The sequence below is a fragment of the Aulonocara stuartgranti genome (assembly GCF_965226115.1).
Source record: "Aulonocara stuartgranti genome assembly, chromosome: 1".
NCBI classification, from domain to species: Eukaryota; Metazoa; Chordata; class Actinopteri; order Cichliformes; family Cichlidae; genus Aulonocara; species Aulonocara stuartgranti.
In genome coordinates this window covers 27169946-27193502 of record NC_138939.1, presented here as the reverse complement: position 1 = coordinate 27193502, position 23557 = coordinate 27169946, and the positions used below count along the sequence as shown (strand labels likewise).

The 23557-nt window shown below is 41.7% G+C and overlaps 2 protein-coding genes across 7 annotated transcripts in view; one reads left to right on the top strand and one right to left on the bottom strand.

The window, feature by feature from the left end:
* Nucleotides 1-12510, top strand: part of ly75 (lymphocyte antigen 75) — a 25771-nt gene extending 13261 nt beyond the window's left edge. The window contains exons 16-35 of the mRNA XM_082533679.1: nt 93-216; nt 436-471; nt 907-1076; nt 2341-2408; nt 2497-2573; nt 2929-3062; nt 3393-3501; nt 3664-3824; nt 5000-5129; nt 5556-5776; nt 5859-6021; nt 6599-6763; nt 6845-6967; nt 7724-7909; nt 8019-8242; nt 8387-8579; nt 8817-8978; nt 10300-10416; nt 10501-10680; nt 10964-12510. Of these exons, the coding sequence (XP_082389805.1) occupies nt 93-216; nt 436-471; nt 907-1076; nt 2341-2408; nt 2497-2573; nt 2929-3062; nt 3393-3501; nt 3664-3824; nt 5000-5129; nt 5556-5776; nt 5859-6021; nt 6599-6763; nt 6845-6967; nt 7724-7909; nt 8019-8242; nt 8387-8579; nt 8817-8978; nt 10300-10416; nt 10501-10680; nt 10964-11136 (2916 nt within the window). The 3' untranslated portion in view covers nt 11137-12510. The remainder of the gene's footprint in view (nt 1-92; nt 217-435; nt 472-906; nt 1077-2340; nt 2409-2496; nt 2574-2928; nt 3063-3392; nt 3502-3663; nt 3825-4999; nt 5130-5555; nt 5777-5858; nt 6022-6598; nt 6764-6844; nt 6968-7723; nt 7910-8018; nt 8243-8386; nt 8580-8816; nt 8979-10299; nt 10417-10500; nt 10681-10963) is intronic.
* Nucleotides 11777-23557, bottom strand: marchf7 (membrane-associated ring finger (C3HC4) 7). Of its 6 annotated transcripts, none has more exons than XM_082533680.1 (11): nt 23287-23554; nt 21349-21563; nt 19171-19314; nt 18852-19023; nt 18440-18631; nt 17196-18327; nt 16832-17001; nt 15562-15665; nt 15054-15158; nt 14293-14341; nt 11777-14156 (listed from the first exon to the last, which is right to left on the bottom strand). In XM_082533680.1, exons 2-11 carry the CDS (start codon nt 21538-21540, stop codon nt 14065-14067), a joined length of 2352 nt encoding a protein of 783 aa, XP_082389806.1. In that variant the 5' UTR covers nt 21541-21563; nt 23287-23554; the 3' UTR covers nt 11777-14064. The 6 variants fall into 6 exon arrangements, with proteins under 6 accessions (XP_082389806.1, XP_082389807.1, XP_082389808.1 ...); XM_082533681.1 differs by lacking the exon at nt 23287-23554 and adding an exon at nt 22857-23268; XM_082533682.1 differs by lacking the exon at nt 23287-23554 and adding an exon at nt 23089-23268.

Genomic DNA, 23557 nt, shown 5'->3' with positions numbered 1-23557 from the left:
AGACAGTGAACATGATCTGTGATGTCAGAATTGTGTTGCCGATTTTTGTTCATTATTGGTGATGTTTGTGCAAAACCCATCTGTGTCCTCAGACAATGACGAACAGCTTGAAACACGTGTTTTACTATCTGCTGCACGACTTGCCTCCCATACCTTTCTACCCCAGACCCTTTCATTGTGACGCGCAGCTGGAATGGGTCTGCCAAATACCCCGAGGTGAGTTTATATCTGTGACCAATGACGTATAGTCTGTGTGTGCACCAAATAAAGGCTGGTACTGGTTTGGGAAGAGCTCAAAACACTCATTAAGCTAATTAACAGGAATTTGAAGGTCCACAAAGTGAAAGAGTCATTTGTACAGCAGTGATGTCTCCGTATAATTTAAAAACCTGATGGACTAAATCTACTTGAATTCTTTGTTTGATGTCTCAACAGGAGTGACACCGAAAACGCCAGAGTGGTACAATCCCGGTAATGCCCTCATCATCATTTGTTCAGTGTGATTGCGTCTATCATTGGCTGTAGCTCAGGTGGCAGAGCAGGTCAGCCACAAACCAGAAGGTCGGTGGTTTGATCCCAGGCTGCCTCCTGGCTGCATCCCAAATATCCTTGGGCAAGATACTAACCCCGTATTTGCCTACTGGTGGAGGTCAGAGGGCCCGGTGGCGCCAGTGTCCGGCAGCCTCGCCTCTGTCAGTGCGCCCCAGGGCAGCTGTGGCTACAACGTAGCTTGCCGTCACCAGTGGGTGAATGACTGAATGTAGTGTAAAGCGCTTTGGGGTCCTTAGGGACTGAGTAAAGCGCTATATAAATGCAGGCCATTTATCATTAGTCTGACTTTTTTTTTTTATTCAACTTTTTCTTCTTTTGTGTTGTAACGTTAGAGTTGTTTGTGTTGTTTTTCAGATGGGCATCATGACTCGTCCATCTTTGTGGATGGAGCAGAGTTTTGGTTTGTTAATAAGCCACCGCTCAGTTTTCAGGAGGCGAGGCTCTTTTGCGATTCAGAGAACGGCACACTGGCGGCTCCAACTAGCACCGATGCTGCTATTAAAATCCAAAATGCAATATATACAGTAAGTGGCACACTATTACAAGTGGCAAACAACATCATCAGAAATGTTTGATTGAAGTTTTGATTTTATTTTGAAATATTGGACTGTTTATTTGAGACAAGCATAACAAGAGCAGCATTCTCATTTCCTTTTGCTCCTTGAGGTCCCGCATTAACATTGATGTTGAGGATGAGGTCCTGACTTTGACTGGGCCGTTGCAACACTTTGATTCTTTTCTGTTGTGGATTTGCTGCTCTGCTTTGAAGCATTGTCCAATTGTTTGACCCGTTTTGGGCCAACTGAACAAGGCTGTTAGAGACGCGGAGTCACATTTAACTCTAGAATACTTTGGTATACAGAAGAGTTCATGGTCAACTCACTGACAGAAAGGGGCCCAAGTAATTCAGCCCTCCACCACCGTGCTTGACAGTTGGTGTGTTTATGGTGCTGTGGTTGTTTTTGACCAGATGTGAATTCTGGCTCTTCTCTCCAAAGGTCATTTCCCCCAGATGTCTTGTGGTTTGTTCAGATGCAGCTTTGCAGTCTTAAACTGTATTTCCATGTTCTGCCAGCACCTGGTTGCTACTTACACTCTTAAATGCTATAGAGACAGTAAGGTGGTACTTAGTTCTTCTTCATTTTAAGCAGATATCGGTATGAATCAGCAAGTTTTGTCAGGCAGGGAAAAAATTAGTGCTGGAAGTTTCCTGATTCTAGTTATTTCATCCAGTCAAGCTTGAGTAGGCTTCAACTGCACATAAATTGTCTATGCAGAGAACTAAAGAAGGATCACATTTGCTGAAATACAACCTTGAAACCTCTGTTTTTGTTTCTTGCTTTGTTAAGATTTTTCATAATCATCATTTATAAAAATCTAACTAATAATAAATGGGCAGCTAACAATGAAGAAGTCTGATCACAAGAGGAATTCTTCCCACTATATTCAGGTTGTGAAAAGCTGTAAATGGATAACAATATGAATGACAAATCTTCCAGCGCTAAAACGGCAAAAAAGAAAATGACTCATTTATGGAGCACAATATACGGCTAGCTACTCACAATTAAACAGCAGTTTCAACACTTTTTTTATTTATTTAGAGAAAAAGGGGGCATAAGTCCTATTAACCTGTAACAACTGTGATACTTGCTTCTAATAAAAGATATGTGTCAACATCATACTTCTTAGATACATACTTACTAAACACAGTAAGGAATATAAGTCACCTCAGACGTTGATACCACCAATTTCAATTGTGTGACACTTAAACCTGCATGTTTTAAACAGATATCGGATTCCAACAAGCAAAGCTGGTGGATTGATATGAGCCAGCCTGGACGCATATTCCCTATGACGTAAGCCAGTCTCACACACACCTTTTTGAACTTGTATAGATGTGGTAAAATGTGATACTGAGCTTCATTGAAATTCTGTTTGGTTTAGGTACAACTCTATTTTCCATAACCATTTATTTCCCCTGGGTAACTGCACCTACATCACTCCTGAAAGTGTCTTTCCCGGTGAGTAAACACCAGAGAGTTTGTGTAAGGCTGAGAATGATTAAGGTTTTAAATTTGTTGTGAGAACCTCTACGCTCATATTGTGCTGAGGAGCAAAGAGCAGTCATATCAAATATTTACCTGCTAAAAGTTAAATAACTATTGTGTTAAAAAAAAATCACTTTGCTTTTAGTGCAATGAAATCATTGACTTTTTTTTTTCCCAATTAAAAACAGTGAAAACCCGTTTCAGCCAAATTACATAGTGCACGAGTGACTTCTTGCTTATTCTCTCCTTACACAGAGCTGTGGGGTACCCTTACAGTCACTACTTCTAACACTTATACACACATTTACTGTCCTATTTAAACTTGCAGACTCTGATCAGTGCTCACGGAGGTTACCGTTTGTGTGTGAAAGAGTGAACACGACATTAGTGGAGAAAAAACCCCTGGAGCCTCAGCCTGGAGGACTGCCCTGTGGGAAGGAATCTATCCCCTTCAGAAATAAAGTCTGACACATTTATTACATACATATTACATTCTTGTCATTTTTTACAAGTCCTAAGTGATTAAAAATCAGGAAGCAATGATAGTTGATAGAAGAAAGTCAAATCAAATTTACTACTGCAGTTTCATAGAGAGGATTTTAATTATATGTTTTAATGTTAATGCTTCGTTTAATGCTTGAGTGATAGAACATTGGTTGTAAAATTATTTCTGATAATGTGGCTTTTTTGCCATCAGTCGCGTATTTTATTTATAGATTAGTAACCCCGTGCCTGAGTTGCACTAATGGCATTTTCTGCTGTAGTGATTATGATGCTGGTGTCTTTTTGCAGTGCTACACGCTGATGAAGAATTCAAAACCTTTTAACTTCAAGGGTGCCAACGAGGAATGCCAGACAGTAAAGGGAACCTTGGTCACCATCTCCGATCAGATTGAGCAAGGTGAGAACGTTAACATGCTTCTCATGACGAGCTGAAATATATTTGTTTGACAAAGTTTTGTAGTTTATGAAAAGCGTGACAGAAGTCCCCAAGAGTGTAAATGTGAAACTCCTCGGTGCAAAATATTATACAATTCATATGTGTAACAAATGTGTGTTTCAGATTTCATCAACACCCTCCTGATGGACACAAAAGACATGGACAAAACATGGATTGGTATGAAAATCCAGAACAGTGAAGCTTCATGGATTGACAGTTCTACAGTGAACTACATAAATTTTAACCCTCTGCTTCTGGGCATGCACAAGGTCGTGGCTTTTCATGTAAGTAAATTGCTTCAGCTGATATCTCTTTTAGGCGCGCCACATATTTGACAGACGCCTGTATTTGTACAGTTATGAACCATGACTGCATTATCGTAATACACCCAAATCTCCAACTACCTTATTTCCCGGACTACAAAGCGCACCTGAATATTAGCCGCACAAGCTAAAATCAGGGGAAAATCCTGTTTTGTACATACATTAGCCGCACCTGACTAAAAGCCGCAGGTGTTTCAATGTTGACTTATATGTAAGAGAATATGCACAAAGGGAATTGTCAGGAAAGAGATGGCTGTTTGGAGACACACCCCTTTTATTAATATTTTGAAAAACAAGTTATGGGTACATATTTGCATATTTGCAAATGAGTAACAAATGTGGTACATAACAATAACCTACAGCACACCAGAAAAATAGATTCGGACTACCTTTTAGGCTCAGGTGCAGTGACACGGCTTTAACAAGAAGAAAAGTCAGTCATTCACCACCATCTTTCTCTTCTTCCTGCGCACTAAAACCACCAAAGTCCTCTTCTCCAGTGTCGGATACAAACAGGCTCAGGATGGCTTCGTCATCCACTCTCAGCTTCCCTCCTTCGTTGTCACTTTCAAAACCAAAGAAATCCTCGTTGTCAGTGTCAGAGTCGAACACCCTCAGAAGGGCCGTGGCGGTGTCCTCCTCTCCATCATGCAGCAGTCCAGCCCTTCGAAATCCGTTGGTGATCGTGGATGTTTTCACACTTTTCCACGCTGTCAGAATCCACCGGTGGAGTTGGGCATAACTTGCTTTTCGCAAGTTTATCGCCGCTCATCATCCACACCTCCCACTGAACGCGTAGCGCTACTTTGAAGTTTGTTTTTCGCACTACTTCGTACGGCACTACGTTGCCTGGCGGACGGACATGTGACCAACATACCACTCTTGAACCCCGATACTGTGTGTCTGATCACATGCCCTTCCACCAGGCAACGTAGTGCCGTACAACAGCGGAACAAACAAAACAAATCGTCTTACGATATCACAAAAATCCTGGACAATCCATAGAAAAGCCGCAGCTGACTAAAAGCCGCAGGGTTCAAAGCTTGTGCAAAAAGTAGCGGCTTATAGCCCGACAATTACGGTAATTATTTTAATGCAAACTTCAGATGAATTATTTGCTTTGTGTCTCTTGATAGCCATGGGATCTGGAGAGTTTGGATTTGTGCGTGTTCATGCTCCATAACGGCAAGTCTGACATGCTGGGTACCTGGGACTACACCAGCTGCACAAAGATGCTAAATGTGGCTGTTTGCCAACACTATGCAGGTGAATCTCTACTCCTGTCACTTTATTATCCAAATCTCATCCAAAACATGCATGTTTATCCTGAGATTTAATTTTATGAGTGCTTAACTCGTGAACTTTGATGTACCTGATGTGATAAATCCTGATAAATGAGCAGCAAAAACTGCAGTAGGGCTCTTTTTAGAATAGTAGTGTAGGGGTTAATGTTATTAACTGAGACATCCATGGAGCCAAAAAAAAAAAAAAAAAAAAAAAGCGTGGACCTTCCTTGCATGTCGTTTCCCATCGCTCTCGCCTATAATTTCCTCTCGTATCTCTACAGCAATCTCTCCATTAAAAGACAAAGTGCAAAGCAGATACATTTCTGTGTCACAAAGGCACAGAGAATCAGGTCTCTTGCAGCCCTGTCATGAGATGATAAAAGACATGTATTATTTCTCATTTCAGATAAGCTAGAGGAGCCACAGGTCCCCATGAAGCCTTTCGTTGTCAATAACCACACCGTGCTGCTGCTCGTCAAAAATCTCACCTGGTTTGAGGCTTTAGAGGAGTGCAAAAAAAACGACATGGACCTGGCAAGCGTGGCTGATACCTACATGCAATCCGTCCTCAACGTGCACGTGAGCCGTGCAAAAACACCCATGTGGATTGGACTCTTTAGCGAAGATGTAAGTGGACCAAAAGGGATTTCTGTTTGAACTCATCACTTGTACAGTCCTTAAAATGATTTCCCGTCTCTTTTGCACTCAGGACGGGAACCACTACCACTGGACTGACCAAAGTCACACTGTGTTCAGTCGCTGGTCTTCTGATGTCACTAGTGGCCAATGCGTTTACCTGGACACCGATGGCTTCTGGAAAGCCACTGAGTGTCTGGAAAGTCTAGGAGGCGCTGTCTGCCACAAACCAAGCAGTAAGTGAGGATATAGTAATGGCTGCACATCAGTGCAAGGTCCAAAAAAACATAGATTAGCGAGTTTGGTGTGGAAGAACTTGACTGAAATGCACAGAATCCCAACTTAAATGTGACAGGACACCTTTGGGATGAATTAGAGTGGAGACTGTGAGCCAGGCCTTGTTGTACAACATCAGTATCTGAACTCACAAATGCACTCAGGAAATAATGGTCACAAATTCCCATAAAATGTTCTGGAAAGCCCACAAGACCTGAAGCTGTTATAGCTGCAAAGTGTGGGCTGACAGTATATTAAACACTATGGATTAAGGATGGGATGTCACTCAAATTCATATGCATGTGAAGGCAGATGAGCGAACACTTGAGCGATATAGTGTAGCTTCTAGACATTAATATAAAAATAATTTGTTCCTGATTTCTTTGGCTGCAAAGCAGTTTCTTCCTAATTTCTCTAGAAACGATAATTATCCTTTATCATCCTTTGCTTTTTAATCTCGTGGTATCAAAGCTTTTATCTATTTTTCTTGTAAGGCATCGTTACGCCATTTGTTTTTTGTCTTTGGTTTTTTTACAGAGCACAAAATCCCCACACATAAGGATGTTTTAGTGAAGTGCCCCCATAAAAAAAATGGTCCAAACTGGATCCCCTGGAAGAATAACTGCTACTCATTTCAGCTGGTTGGCTCCAGATGGGAGTCTTATAACCAAGGACGTATTGAGAATACCTGCAAAAATCTTCGTAAGAATTTGATAATATTAGTCACACGGCATTCTTCAGCATGGCTAAAGTTACTAATGATGGTGTGTGTATATGTTTCAGATGCAGATGCAGACATCCTGACTATCCGAAATACACAAGAGAACGAGTTTATAAAGAGCCAGCTGCTGCCCTTTGAGTCATTGGTCCAGTTTGTATGGCTGGGACTGTTCAAGGATAACAATGGTGGGTATGAGTACCTGTGTTTAGTAGATGTTTTATTTTTGGTTGTCTTGTTACCAAAGCTCTTGGGAATTGACCCTTCTTTTTCTCCTCTAAGACAAATGGGTCAGTCACACCAGGGCAAAGAAAAAAAACAGGAACATCTTTGTGACTAGAAAAAATTGGAGGTGGCCCAATCATTGGATTGAAATGTTTTTTGCATTTGGTGACTGATTACAAGCAGATGCAGCAATGAGCTGGTTGCCCACACATTGAGCTTGCCACACTCTCTCTGAGAGATCATTTTTGATCGCAAGTTGATTATGCAGGTCGCCCAGGAAGAAGCAATGTGTCCAAATAATCGTGGCCCAACTTGGTCCGACTGGATTCTTTCTCAGACATATTGGTGAAGGTTTTTAATAACTGCCATCTAATTTATACACACAAATAGATTAGCAACATGCTGCAATCAATCCGAGTCAGTCCGCCCCAGTGAGAGCGATTTATTTACAATGTGACTCTTTACAATAGGGCACCAGAATCAGCGGTTGTATTGTGGTTAAATTCCAATATAACGGCAAGGTTACTGAGTCTCTAGGTCATTTTGCAGTTACATCACCATTCTTTATCAATCAGTAACAATTGTAAAAATCCGATCCTGTGATAGCAGCAGGCTAATGTTACCTTGCCCCGTGTTTTACATACTATACAGACACTGACAGTAGGTCCTATTGTGTTTGTGTATGTGCCAGAGCTAATAGTGATTATCTTTTGCCATAGATAACCAGACAAGGTGGTATGATGGCACAAATGTGCAATATTCCAACTGGGCGAAAGGCCGACCTAATTTAGAAAACCCATTCTTAGCCGGTCTCACGACTGATGGCACATGGATTCTCGTCACAAAGAAAGAGCTACACCCCGTGTTCAAGCAGAGGACAATTGTGAGCTGCAAGCTGGATTATGGTATAGTAAACATCTACATTTTAATAGTATTTGCCTGTTTCTGTTCTCATGACTAAAAATTCATGATGCTAAAAATAACACTTTATGTGTTTAATCCTTCTCCCCTAAGAACCCAAGAAAGAATACAACCAGTCAGCCAAGGATTTTCAGCAGTATGGTAACTTAACATACAGGGTTGTTACCCAAAAGTTGAATTGGTCTCAGGCTGTAGTCGAATGTGATAAGCTTGGAGGCCACCTGGCAAGCATCCATGACGTGGAGCACAATGCACACCTGAGGCTCATTTCCAAGATGGATGGCTTCCCACTCTGGATTGGCCTGTCAAACTATGCTGTAAGAACTTTTGGCAGCCAGAAACTGAGCAAAAATATTCACTTCATCATAGTAGATCCAAACTCATCTCGTTTGCACTTCACCCATTTGTTTTTACCTCTTAATAACATCCTGACATCCACAATGCTTTGTTTCTGTGTGCAGGTCAGTGGCTCAGCCTATGAATGGTCTGATGGAACAAAATTTGACTACCATCCCACCATCTCTGACTCCCAAGACACACCGAAAACCAACTGTGTTTATATAAACCCTGCTGGAGACTGGAAAAGGACCAGCTGCAATGCTATGATCGATGGCGCCATCTGTTACACCACCAATATTACCTCTTCTAGCCAAAGTGAGACACTAACTTTCATAGAAAAAAATGGTACTTCTTTGGTTAAGTATGAAACAGAGCTTGTCTATAATCCAACAGTACTGAATGGTTTACAGTAGTGAAAACACTCAGCTTTGAATCTTTTTTGGCTTTGGGTGAAACTGTACATTGTAAAAGCAGGATATCTACCTGTGATTTAGTTCATTTTGGTTAGTCATTAACCATTGTCTATCCTCTATTCTCCGTTTTTGTAATCAGGAGCCAAACTACAAGATGGCCCAGAAACTAATCATTGCCCTCAGGTCGATGGTAAGTCCAAGTGGGTTCAGCACGAGGATCACTGTTACGCCTTTGACATGAGCTTCTACAACTACAGACTCTACAGCATGGAACAGGCCAAGGCTCTCTGCCGGGAGATGGGTGAGTTGTTGTTTTCTGTGTAAAGAAACCCAAAAAGTCGAGCTGAGCTGAGAAGGTATTAGTGGAAAAGAAGCTTTAGACATTGAGGATTTTGGGGGGGAACTGTAGATGATGTCGCGAAATCGATCATTGTAGAGCAGTGTCACAAACCACGGAGGCCCCAGAAAAAGTGCAGTCAAACGTTGAGTTTATTAACAGCCCAGAGAAAACATCAACATATGTCTTCTGACCAAAATACATGTTGTGGACACTTATAAAGCAGTGGGGTACACGCCCATATGTAAGCATATATGTAAGCATTTAAACACTGCAGAGAGTAGAATTAACAGTAACAGTATTGTAGAAATTCATTTCACCGAAACAATAACGTGGCGCACAGTGTGACGCATGCACCAGTTTATTGTATTTCCAGACTTGCTTTCGGCACAATTTACAGTGCACGCTACTCTGTTTTTTGTCAGACTTGAAATAGCCGAAATACCGTCACACTACGGAACTTCTATGGCTCTTCCGTTCGACAATCTCTCCGGCATTGGAACCATCATCTGTTTTCTCTTCGGTCACGCTCGGTTGATTTTTCTAGTCGGCACACTCATTTCCTCCATTACGCGCTGGCTCCATTACCCGCTGGCTGCTTCCCAAACAAACACGTGCGGCTTGGCACTTGTGCTGTACGTAACAAGTCACGCGACGTGATGCTGCGGCTGTGATTGGTTCGGCTCTGCGCTACTTAATTTGGATTGGCTGACCTTTTTTTTTTTTTTTTTTTTTCTTGAGGACAAGAGCGGCGAGGTCTATCGCGATAGCTTAATTTCTCTATCGAGTCAAAGTTATATCGCGATACATATCGTTATCGTTCTATCGCCCAGCTCTACGAGACAGGGGAGCAGGCGAGTCTTCATATACCCCTATTTCGTGCACCCTGCCTGAGGCGGGGTGGGGGGGTTGGATCCCAGATCTTTGCCAGTGCATATATATATATATATATATATATATATATATATATATATAGACTTGCCTTTGACGGTGCATTATAATAAAATATACATAAGTTCATACATAATATAGAATCATAACAAAGCACATGTACACACATCACAAACAGCTGTTTAAAACACAAAGTATGCCCCATTCAGGGTGAGCCTTGGCAGCATTACATTTAAATTAATGATCAATACTGCAACAACAAAAACAAAAGTCTAATCAAAATTGTCCTCCTGGGGTCTGTCTGGTAGAATATTCATGTCTATCTTCTCTGATATTTTTATACAAAATAAAATTTGAATTTTTTGTGTGAACTGCGGCTTCTCTTTACTGACAGATTCTCATCTACTAACCATCGAAACCAAAGACGAAAATGATTTTCTGGCCAACTACATCACTGAGCACCCTCTCATCACCAATCAAGTGTGGCTCGGCATAGATCTTGATACTCAAGGTAAGAATCGCAATTTAAAAATAAAAGCTGGACAGTAATATGACATTAATTCATTCTTTTTTTCATTTTTGTTTGTCCTCTTAGGTAAGCCTGTATCCTCGCAGGATGGCTCCCATCTGGATTTCTCTAACTGGTCATCTACAGCCGGAACCGGGAAGAAGTCTGGGTCCCAGTGTGCCGTCATGGTGGCAGGCAATGGTGGAAACTGGAATCTGGTCCCCTGCGAGAGTAGCTACAGTCGTGTTGTTTGCAAAACGAAAGCAAGTGAGTATCACAACAGGTGTCGAGACAAACCCTAACACTTTGTGGGAATTTGTTTTGCTGCTGACTGAAGGATGAGAGCATTCCTCTGTTATTTGCATGATAAACACAGAAAGTACAGCGACTTTTTCACTTTTTCTTCATTTTATTTTGCTGTAAAATTAATTCACACTAAAAAACCTGTAATAACAGGAGGTTTTAGTTGAAACATTTTTTGAACTTAGTTTGTGTCTAACACGCTGCCTCTTGGACTTGGGCTGATGATGTGCTAACGTTTGTTCCTCAGAGTCTGCAGGCTCCCCGGTGGCACTGGGCTTCTTCATCGTGGCGCTCATCGCTCTCATTTTAGCCCTCGGCTTTGTCATCTACAAGAAAAAACGAGCCCACTTCCCTTCTACCGTCCGCTACGAGAGGACCTTAGACGATATGGACACCACCAGTATAATTGATGCAGACTGAGCCTGCTTCAAGTTTTCAGCCTCAGGAAGTATTGATATGTCTGCCACAAGTGATTTTTTTTTAATGTAATCTCCCCCCTCCTCTTTTTTAAATTATTTATTTATCTTTCTCAAGCCAATTTTTTTCCGTGTGAAGTTGTAAATATTGTTTGAGATTTGTGAATATCTCCCAATCAGTTTCTTAATTTGGGTTCACATTGTGTTTAATAAGAGCAGCACTGTATACTTAATTTTAATGGGTGGGCTTATTCTTCTTGGTCTTTTTAAAATTTTTTATTTCAATTATAAAAATGGGATTTTCAGATGCTTTACAAACATATGCAACCTGCAGCCTTAACAGCTAAAATTGCACTGATGCATGAGTGACTTCAAACATTCACAAAAGTGCTTTTAACCAATAATCTACTGTTTGATTTACGTGTGTGTGTGGGAGGGGAGGGGGTGTCAGTATATGAATATGATTTTTAAAAGCACGGGTCATCTGAAAATACAGTAACAACCTGTTTTCTTTCAAGCGTTTTTGTATCTAGATGGATTGTATTTCAGATAACACTGCCACGTCCCCTGTACTTTTGTCTTCAAGCAAAACAGGGAAACTAAAGGCTGTGGATCTTGAATCTTTTTTTTTTTTTGGGGGGGGGGGGGGGGGGGTTTGTTTTATGCCAACTGCAACTCAGCTGTATTGAAAGCTGATTGGTTTGACAAATTAACACTGTGGCCTAAGAAAATACATGTGTATTTTAGTTTGACTGCACTTTAAAATAACATTTTTTAGCGTTTTGTTTTTAACTTTAAAACGCAGTCAAACATGATCTAGTTTAATTTTAACAAAACTTAACAGATTGTTATAAACATGTATTCATGTCTAACAATGGTTTTATTAGTGTAAGGGCAAAAAGGAATTTGAAAAAAAAAAATCTTAATCCTACTGATAAGCTTTGAAGGATACTCTCCTATCTTAAGACTCATTTAATTTAATTATATTTAATATAGCTCTGACTATACTATATACTTGACTACTGACCAAGAACGCACTTTAATACCTTGTGGAGAAGCGGCTCCCAAATTCAAGCACAGTGAGTTTTGGAAAGAGTTTTTTTTTTTTTTTTTATGTTTGCAATCGAGATTGCACTGCTGTTTCTTGTAAATGCTCTGTAAATAAGTGATGTGTTTATTACTGAGAATGAACCAAAGATGCTCTGACTCATTTTGAATGTTAAAAGCCAGAAGAACTGCTTCCGTGTGGCTTGTTAACCTCTCTTTATATCAAACTGCAGACCAAATGGTTTTTTTGCTCTGTTTACTTTCATGTCATTGCTGCTCAAACTTATCAGCTCAAATCAGGTATGCTTCCAATAAAATGCACCGCTTTCAATGGCTTTTATTTTTCAGTTACCATTGTGGCCACTACCATTAGTTTATTTATACTTCAAACACACAAAATACAGAGGAAGGGACGTATCATCACAAGAAGACAACACATGAAACCATACACTGTCCTTCCAGTCATCGCTCATGCATTCATCAGGCAGACTAAACATAAACATGGCCATTGCTACAAAACAAAGATCTCTCCATACCTTGTGACATGTCCTCCAAATAAAGACGTAGATTTGTGCCCTTTTCTAAAATAATTATCCGGTCTTCCCAATCATCTGAGAGATCTTTTTAAATGCTATAGCTTGTGTCATCTCCGCCAACAGTTCTTGATTAGTCTGGAACAGTATGGGATAAAAATCCCTACATCACCACAAATCATTTAAATAATTTCAAATACAGCACTGTGGAAAAGTCTTGAATCACCCCTCAAGATCTAAAGAATCAACAATGCCAAGGTGTGGCTGATTTTGATATCTCCAATTCAGTATCCAATTCAATAAATAAATGTGATTTTTTTTTTTTTAAGGGTCAGTCTTCTCTTTTGTTCTTAATTTATAGTGATGAGAAACAGGCAGAAAAGTAAACGGTTGGGCCAGAACCTCATGTCACAGTGAGCTTTAAACATGTAGTTATGAATTATGGCCAAAAGATCTTTTTAAAATAAAACACTTGGAAAGTCAAAGCATGCTGCCATTTGTCACTAAATTCCCAAACATGGCAGATATGAAAACACTCATTTAAGGGTGATCCCATACGAGCAGTGTGTGCAGTTGTATGCTGCAATTTACCACTAGCTGTGATAACAGAGAAGCTTTGCTGTAAGTGACCCTCATCTAGAAGTCTGCCAGGATCCAACGTCCCTGCACTTCACCTGCAACACAGCTACCAAAAAAAAAAAAAAAGTTTCTCATGCTTGATAGTAAAGAGGACTGAAAGTAAGGAAGTGTGCAATTATTCTTTATTCCCAAAATTAGAAGCATTAAACGAGATGTGTACATACACAAAGAAATTATGATACACCATTGACAAACTGTCCTTGCCTTGTACGCCCCCCTCTTCTCTATTTTTAACATATTCCTAACTGGGAAACAAAAATAATCAGAGAAAAACACAAAAGAATATTTTTTATTATTATTATTATTGTTATTTTTTCCCCCAAAAGCTCGCACTCGCCATCACACCAAGTACATATCACTTGTTACCACAGTCCCATTCTATTTCTGCTTTTTCATCTCAACATTAAAGCACTTGTGGTATAACAATTTGAAAAAAGAGAAAAGAAAAAAACTTGCATTTTAATTGAATTATAACTGAATTAAAGTGCACTCTCAGGGAAACAAATATAGTGGTATTAACCTAAATATTTTGTACTAATTCATTCCAAGTTTGCATATCTGCAGAAAAGTCGAGACATGTTCTGTGCACTTGGTATCTGTAGCCGTTGTTGCATTTCAGATGTCAAAGCCTGTGTGAAACCTGGTGAGCCCCCTGGAATGAGAAGCCCTGTAACTGCAGATCGTCTGACCTACTTTTATTCTTTCCCACATATTTAGTACTCCTCTTCGAGATCGTCATCCAGGTCCGAAAACTCGATGGACGGTCTGTTGTCTCGCACCTCCTCGTCACTTTCTCCATGGGGAACTGCAATCCACAGACATCAAGTCAAATTATGTAGCCACAAAAGATCCCTCATGCATTTGTCAACACAAAGCTGGTAGATTTAGACAAAAACAATCAGACAAAAGCTTGTTTGCGACAAAAGGGAAGAGCAACATACTTTCAAGATTGTCCATGTGTTCATGAAGAATTCTCACCAGGTTGAATAACTAGGTGAGAAAGGGAAGATGCGTCTCTTTTCAAGATTTCAAGTCAGCCACAATTCATCGCTTCAACATTTTTGAAATTGTGCAAGTGTTTTTGCTCAACTGCGCACAGCGAATGGGCAAACTCAATGTGCTGCTCAAATTCAAGAAAACATTTGTGAACCCTGTGAACTTTCATTGGTTATCTGGATGGCCATCAAAAGATAACTGAGGAGTGGGTATCATGTAAAAGATCACACCAAATATTACATTCATTATCAAAATGTGGAAAAGACTTAAGACACATTTATGTGTCTTCTTTTTTTTTAAGTTCATAGTAACATCTAATTAGCTTCTCCCATAGTCTAGCCAAAGCCGTTATACGCACAGATGGAATAAATGTTAAACTCGGCATCACTATGTTTGGCCCATCACAACAAATGCTCATCCTAACTGAAGCACAGTGAAGGCAGAGTCTTGTTTTGGGACTGCTTCTGTGAATCAGGGACCAGATGCTTTAAAAATCATTGTGTGAGATTAGTCTGGATGAATTTGTGTTTGTCTGTGACTGACTCAGATGACAGCAGCATGTTTTCTTTGATTAAAATCACAGCAGAAATCCTCACAGGTTCATAAGCATTTTCTTATAGCTGTGCTCTAACATAATTGGACAATAAATGAGTCTTTCAGCGTTCAAGCTAATAAACACCACAGGTGAATTTGTTCGGTTTCTCACCCCAGCTGTATCGACCGCTCCGAGGACATCTGAGAACCTTTGCTCACAGAAATGTAGCAGGACCACTAGGTAGAGACCGCTACTGATGAACTCGTCATATTCAGACTGCAGAGCATGAAAAACACTTGTAAGGGCGTTTTCCCAGCATACTGAAATAGGTAAACCCAAGAGCAGCTTCAATGCTGCTTGTCTGTGTTTAATCCAACATAGTTCAACTTTGTTCAGATCCAACTGCAGCAAACATAACAGAGGAATCACTTCAATTACACCAGCACTCATTGTGCTTTGTGGGTTTTTTGTTTGTTTTTTTAAACTCTGTACAATGACATGTTTTAAATCCACTCAAATTAAAGAGGGCAGAGAACCCCTTGATTATGTTATTAATACATTTGCATAATTAATTAAAACAGTCACAGTAAATGAAAACTGCTTCTTTATTCATTTTAATTAGAGCTTTTGGGTTTGGAAATTCTGATTTTTTTCCTCCAAGTGAGGTGAAATAACTCACTTGCACATGCGTCCTGTACAGCTCCTGAATGTCAAAGTTATCGATGTTCAAACGCAGCTTCTCCTTACAGAGTTCACACGTTGTGATGCCTTCGAGGTTTGCACCTGAGCAGGAAGGAAAAAACAAAAGAAAAGACAGAAAGTAGTAATTATGAGACACTTTATTCATAAAAGTCAAAGGAGCTTGCAAAGAAAAGCGTCTGGACTTCTTTAAGTTGCTTGAAGACGTTTCACCTCTCATCCGAGAAGCTTCTTCAGTTCTAAGGTCAAATGGTGGAGAGTCCCAGATATAAACCTAGTGAGAGAAACCCCCCCACAGAGGGATAAAAGGACCCCCTGATGATCCTCTAATCGCCTGAGCCAAGGTGTGAAACTGGGTGTGGGTCCCAATCAGCCAGAGTTTCGGCTACATAGGGATGATAGCCGGTGTATCAGAGAAACTCAGGAGAGTTTTCTCCAAGCATGACATCCCGGTGCATTTCAGACCCAGCAACACGCTCAGACAGAAACTGGTTCACCCGAAAGACAAAACGCCAAAACACAAACTTAACAATGTGGTGTATGCTGTACAGTGCAGCGAGGAATGCTCAGACCTCTACATTGGTGAGACCAAACAGCCACTTCACAGGCGCATGGCACAACACAGAAGAGCCACCTCCACAGGACAAGACTCAGCAGTCCATCTGCATCTTAAGGATAAAGGACACTCTTTCGAGGATGCCAATGTTCACATTTTGGACAGAGAGGACAGATGGTTTGAAAGAGGAGTGAAAGAAGCCATCTATGTCCACTGTGAGCGACCATCTTTGAACAGAGGCGGGGGTTTACGACACCAACTCTCTGCCATCTATAATCCAGTTTTGAGTTCCCTTCCCAGACGCCTTAACGCCCACTCACATCCTGGGCCATCTGACCTCAGGAATTCGCATGATAAGGTGGGGCCAGGTTTCACAATGAACACACCCGAAACTCTGGCTGATTGGGACCCACACCCAGTTTCACACCTTGGCTCAGGCGATTAGAGGATCATCAGGGGGTCCTTTGTCCCTCTGTGGGGGGATACTCCCACTAGGTTTATATCTGGGACTCTCCACCATTTGACCTTAGAACTGAAGAAGCTTCTCGGATGAGAGGTGAAACGTCTTCAAGCAACTTAAAGAAGTCCAGACGCTTTTCTTTGCAAGCTCCTTTGACTACGATGACCTGGATGACTGAGAACCTTCACAGATTTATTCATAAAAGCTGCACCCATATGAGAAGCCTGTGATTACCTGAGCCAATTTTGGAGAGAAGCCACCTCTTGATGCATTCCTGGTGGACATATTGCAGACTGCCCGTACAGCGGCACGGCTGAATCAGAGGGTTTGATGAAGATTCCTCCCCCATCTGGCAGATTCGGCACAGATCACCTTCTTCCTCGTCAGAATCCTCCAGCAACAGTCTAAACAGGAAACAGGGCGTTCAGATCTACTCGATACAATGTATAACTTAATTTTTTCTGTTTTACATAGTGAATTAATTAGCACAGAGCTGCTGATAAACACCTTGAGAAAATAGAGCTGTGTTAAAGATCTGACACTGATCACTACAAAATAAGTGAGATCAGTCATGCGCAGACAGATCAAAAGCCATTACCTTTCTTTGATCTTGCGCAGCTTCTCTTGATCCCTACTGGAAATGTTCTTCTCTTTCTGGTCGTCAGACTGGCTCTCAGCCCCACCCAGAGGACCGACAGAAACTGAAATGTTTTCATACACCCTGACTCTACGGCGTGGTGAAATTTCAACTGAGGCATCTTCGAGTTCAGGTAATGTTTCATTCTCGATTGTATAAGTACGCCCAGCACCAAAGGCCTCTAAACCAACTGCTCCTTCCTCTTCTTCATTCTCTTCTTCATCCTCTTCATTATCATCGTCTCCATCATCCTGTGAGGTTTTAAGCTCAAGATCATCCCACCTTCTCAGTAAACGCTGAGGCCGTCTGTAACCTTCTTCTGAGGCCACGGTCGACTGCGTGCTTTCATCCCTGGCATGCCTTCTGAGGCGAGAGAGGAGAGGAGGACAGCGGCCTCGGAAGGAGGAAGAAAGCCAGGAGGAGCCGCTGCCGCCTCCATTGCTGACACCAGGCTCTCTCCACGACGCCATTCGTGGTCGAGGCAGGCCACTGTGATAGTCACTGCAATTGCTTTCCTGGATAGAGCTGAGATCTGCTCTGTTTTTCCTGAGGCTACCCATGATTGACCTTCCAGTATCAGGGTCCACACTAGACATCCTGGTTCCTTCATCGCTGTCCACGGACTCCCCACCAGTTGACGGGCTGTCGTCATCAACTGAACGAACACTGGAAGATCCGCTTGAAGAGTCCTGGCTGGAGCGTCGTGAAAAGAGACGGGACAAAAGGCGGCGTGTAGAGCGACGGCTCTCCGGTTCAGCGCCTTCAGGGATCGGCCTCGGCAGCGTAGGCTCTGGTCTGGGCACGGAAGTGGCATACCAGGGGGCGTTGGAGGAATAAGAGGTGGTGGTATGAGAGGAGGATTCGGGCCTTTCCGTTTGTTCCTGAGATGAGTTGAGGGTTGATGAGCCATTCGAAAAACGGGTTGCGCTTCTGTTCCTGAAGTTATGCACCTGAGGAGAAGTCCCGTGAGAAGAGGAGAAGTGGTGATTCAAGTGGGAGCTTTCTCGAGTAGAAGAAGACGATGAGGGAGAGTAGGAAGTTTCTTTAGGACGAGCTCCCTGTGCATATGTGGAGGTCACCCGGTCTGTGTGATCTGAAACAATGGTAAAGAAAAGAGTAGTGTGTGTAAGACTGGCGCCAAGTCGACAGGGTATTATGTGTTCAAATTATCCAAAAAAAAGAAAAGAAAGAAAAACGAAGCCTACATAATGAGGAAACTAATCCAGGCGTCCTAACTCTTCTTTCTCCCAAACCTGAGAGACTGGGCTCATTCTTTGTCTCTTGGTCTCTTCTGGACAATAAAGGATTGGAAGATGAAGAGGATGATGACGATGATGACCGTGAGAGTAATCGGCATGAGCTCCACGAAGAATCAAGAGAGTCATTTGGTTTTTCTCCTATACATTTTAAGAAAGAGGGTATACAAATGTTCCAAATCAAATTAATGCTGATGGGAAGTAGAATTTAATCAATTCTCCCTGAATGCAACGTTTCTTTCATTTCACATTTGTTTTTCCTATTCGCCATCATGATGCTAGGTTCTTTTTTTACTTCATAGCCTTTGTATTACTTTCAGCTGGTAATGAGGAAACAGCACCGTGAACTGCTATAACGTACCTCTGCCACTGCTAAGCCCATTACTGGAGTAGGTGGATCCTGTAACTGAACTGCTGGCCATTCTTGAGTAAATTCCTCTGTTGGTGCTTGACAGTTTGGCCCTTTTAGAGTCACCATCGTCAACGGCATTCAACATACCCGAGCGCATCCCAAACCTCGCCTCAGAGTCAGTCTGGAAATAATGAAGGCAAACATCAGAGAATAAAATACTTCAATAGCATTCACCAGTCCTCTACCTTGCAGTCTTTCAGAAAATACATTTAACCAGGCTGCTTTTTTGTGCCTGCTGTTAGAAAATGGCACAGAACATCATCAGTACCAGTTTGCTCCTGCTGCTGAGAGAGGAATCGGCCCACTGGCAATCATGCGATCTGCTGGACGATGTCAGAGAGGGCAACTTCCAGCTACTGGAGCGACTGTCAGAGTTACTGTAGTCTCTTGTCGAGCTCAGGAGACGAGAACTCTTTGAAAGGAGACAAGGTAAATAACTTTAGCATTAGTTAGACCATTGTCTGCGCATTGTTTTGATGAGTGGTTCGCAACTTGTGCTCTAGCAGCACAAACATATGTATACACATGTGTATATACATATGTGTTTTATCTAAAGGTTAATCCCTGATTTAGATATTGGTGGGAAATCTATGTCAAAACCATAAACCCCTTCTAACTCTACACCACAACCTTCCATCCCATTTAGCTGTGTTGGCAGTGTTGACCCTACGTTTAGTCGAATGTTTTAACCGATACATGATACTATAAATTTTTAGACTTAAGTTGTAACGGCCGCCATTTTCTTTGTGAGTATTTATTACACGGCGTGCTGCGGGGAAAAGCCTGTTCTACCGTTTTTGTCTAAGGTTTATTTTTTAGCACCTGACGGCTCTTTTTTGCTTCTCATCCGTAAATACTCTGCATACTCTTTCACGTGATTCCGTTTATTTTGAAGAGTCTCAACAGGATCTTGAGCTTTATTGTGAAAGGGAGTCTTGATGCATGCTCAATCATCCAGGTAAGTAAATCTCCAAAAGTTGATTCTGTTCATCTGGACGTCCAGATGTAATTTTCCACATAAGGTTTATGTGGAAAATAAACAAGCGGACACGCAATGGTTTTACCGTCGTTGTTGCTAAAAACAGGCGCTTGTCCATCTGTAGTGTGGTCATATTAAATATAAGAGAAAGAGAGATCTTTAAGAAATTATAGCCACTACAGTGACCATCAAAACTGTGAAAAAATATTGCCGTAAACAGTTTATTTTGTGACACCACAAAACAAACGATAGCGTGAAATGAAACGATAGATGTTTTTATATTGTCATCCGATACATATCATTATATCGAACAGCCCTATGTGGAAGGTTGTGGCATAAGGTTAAAAGAGGTTTCTGGTTACATCGCAAGTTATGATGCAATTTCCTGTAGAAGTCTAAATCAGACATAAGAAACTTAGTGCTAAACTGAAAAGGAAGACAAACGTGAGCAGACCTACATGTCAACAGCCTGCCTTTAGATATCTCATACAGGAAGGACAATGACTCAAGTAGTTTGAAGTGACAGGCCAAAAAAAGAAAATGAGAATGTATTCATGTCCGCTTTAACACCCTTTTTAAAAAAAATTTAACAATCTTTCTTTAGGCTAACAAAACATGTTCATGTGTCTTAGGTTGGAAGAAGAACTTGTGCAGATTTAAGTGAATGTTAACTGAAATGATTGCTTATCTCGCTTCATGAGCAATAACATTAACATACACAAGGTAGTTTGTAGGGTGAAAGCACCAAGAGTCCCTTGAAAAAAGAAAAAAAAAAAAACAACAAAAGCTAGACACAGCCAGAGCCAATAGTAACACTCTCTTTTGAGATGGTCTTTGACGAGCATTGGGACTGAAATACGCACATCATGTGTCAAGGAATCTAGGCTACCCTATAAAAAGACCTCCAGAGTGTCTCCTGTTGCACTACTGTTAAACATAGTTTGGATCATGCACTAAAGGGAACCTGTGAGAAAAAGAGCTGACTTGAATGCCATGGAATACGCTAGAAAGGCAGCTCACTAGAGCCCCAGGTAGTAGAGGAGAGAGTAGGGAGGCAGATTTTAGGAGCAGCTGCTGTTGTAACCGATCGTTGTATCCAATTTTAAACCAGCAGCTTTCCCGCTGAAATTTCACCCAATTGGGATAAAATGGTGACATTTAACTGCTGTATTCAAAGAAATAAAATAATAACACACACACACACACACACACACACACAGAGAGAGAGAAGTACTTCATAGGGTAAAAGCTGCTGACTCCCTAAGTGCACCAAACCATGAGAGCAAAATACAACCGATAACGTAATCACCCCTCACTTAGCAATCAAGAATTCAGGTTCTTTCTTTAACTTAGCACTTGGCTGTACATATTGTAAGCAAAAGGTCTGGAAGGGGGTGTGCATGGCGTAAAATGAAGTGTACGATTCCCTGCATTAGCCATTTTTTGCTGTGCCATCAGCCTACCTACCTGTTTGTCGACATCTGCCTTGTAAGACGATGACGCCCTTGGGAAGCGGTCATTATTCAGCACCGTTTCCCTGCTGTATAGTCTACTGGAGCCCAGCGATGAGGATGGGACTGTTGAATGCGCAGGACTGGATATGTAGGACGACCTTGAGCTGGACAGACAAAACGGAAGCCTGCGAGACCTCGAGTCCATTGTGGATTGCCTTGAAAATAAAGCTGATGGGGGGGAAGAGAGAGATATTGTTGCTGTAATACCACAGATGTCTTTTCAATGTTAACTTCCTTTCACAAGTGCCTATTATTCCACCTAAACACAAGACAGGACATGAAGTCCACACCTCTCAGCACAAACTTTTAAAGGGCCTGCAACTTCAATCTGTTAAGCAACCATGCTGTGCCGGGTGGTGTTGCAAGACCTCTGATTTGTTGATGGAGCACATGTGACAGTGTGTCTGTAAACACTAAAAACTTACCACCCAGCCACTTCCTGGTCTTGGTATCAAAGACACAGTGCCTATCTTAAGGACTGTGAACTCTGTTACAGGAACATGATACTACCAAGGAGCCAATTCAGCACTGTGAGCTGAGCCTCTAAGCAAACAAGATGCTCTGCAACACTTATAAGACACTCATTTATTATTAAACACCATTACAACAGCAGCACAGTGAGCACAGCCAAATAAACTGTATTACTCTTACATTTTTTTAACGCAACTTTCAGCACCAGCTGAACTCTAGATGTACCAGCCGACCTAAAAACAGAGTCGAGCCTTCATGGCATAAACTTGTACAGTATGAGTTACTTCCTGGTATTGACACTGAGATTAGCTACAGCACCTGTGGTCACAGATAGTACAGCCAGCCAGCAGCCTGTCAGGTCCGAAATGAAGGGCAGTAAATCAGGCCAGAAGACAAAAACATTGAAACCAAAACACAGCACTGAAACCTGTTAAACAGATTAATTAGTAAAACTCCCACTGAAATCCCCAAAACAGTCCAAAATAAATATGAAGCCTAAAAGCAGAAACATTGGAACTTTCTGCAAATTTTGCACAACAACGACAAAAAAAAGCGTGAAGGTGCATCCTATTAAAAGGCAATGCAGTTTAGCTGGATTTCCCCCCAATCTGTCTTTAATACGTTTGCATAAGCAAGGCCCTCGCTTTATTTATGGCTAACTTATCTGCAGGTTACGTTTTTGGACAAATGGGGAACTAGCATAATGAGGACCTGAAACCCCAACACCCGTCGACAAAACCTCATTAGTCACCACAACCCTACCAAAGAATTTAAACAATCGTGTGGCTGCACAGACTCGGCAGCGGCCTGTGTTTTCGAGATGAGCCATGACTAACCCCGACTGCTTGACGTCTTGCTTTGTTGAATTTATCAAGGAACGCCCTCCTCGCCACCAAAACCCTTAATCCATCTAATAGTTAGCCGTCTGACAGCCGTTTAGCTTTAGCTGTGCGATAGGTAGCATTCAAACTTTCATGAATTTCCGTTAACCTGCGCTTGCCGCGTATTTCCATTTACGCTGGATGCTCGGAACTCCGCGTCGCTAATTGTCTTCACCAACTTATTACATTCCGCTGCACTTGCACGACAAACGACGTTAGCAGTTTAACCAACACCCGGGTTAAAAGGGATGTCACTTTCCGTGTTTACATTAGCAGGTTAGCCGTCGCTGGCTATTTACAAATCTTGTTTATCTCGCTAGCAGTCGTTCAGACTCGGTTACCGAGCAGTTCAGCTGCTGTTTTCCGACGACTCAGCAGACAGCCCTGTTAGCTTCGAAGCTAGCTGCTTAGCTCCCCCATAACCCCCACTTCACGACAGTCACTCGCTTCTTCTTTTCTGCTTCTTCTTCTTCTTCCCTCTTTTTACGTTTTAAACGCCAGGTTGCGTCAGCTAAATTCCCAAAACATTCCCACCTCACCTTTAGTTTCAAGCTTGCTTTTCGCACAACAGGAGCGATGGCGTCTGCTGTCGACGCAGACTGTTAAGTGACTTTACCGTGACCCGGAGGGAGTGGTCTGACTGAAAGGTTGTTTTTAGGTGGTTGTTGGAGCATCCACCTGCATCCACCCCCTTTTTTTCTGCCACCTCTGAGCCAGCTACAATTGTGCGGCCTGAGAAGAACACAAGAGTATTTATGGCACTAATTAAATCAAACCTGGTGCGACTTTGTAACGTCAAAAGTATCCAGG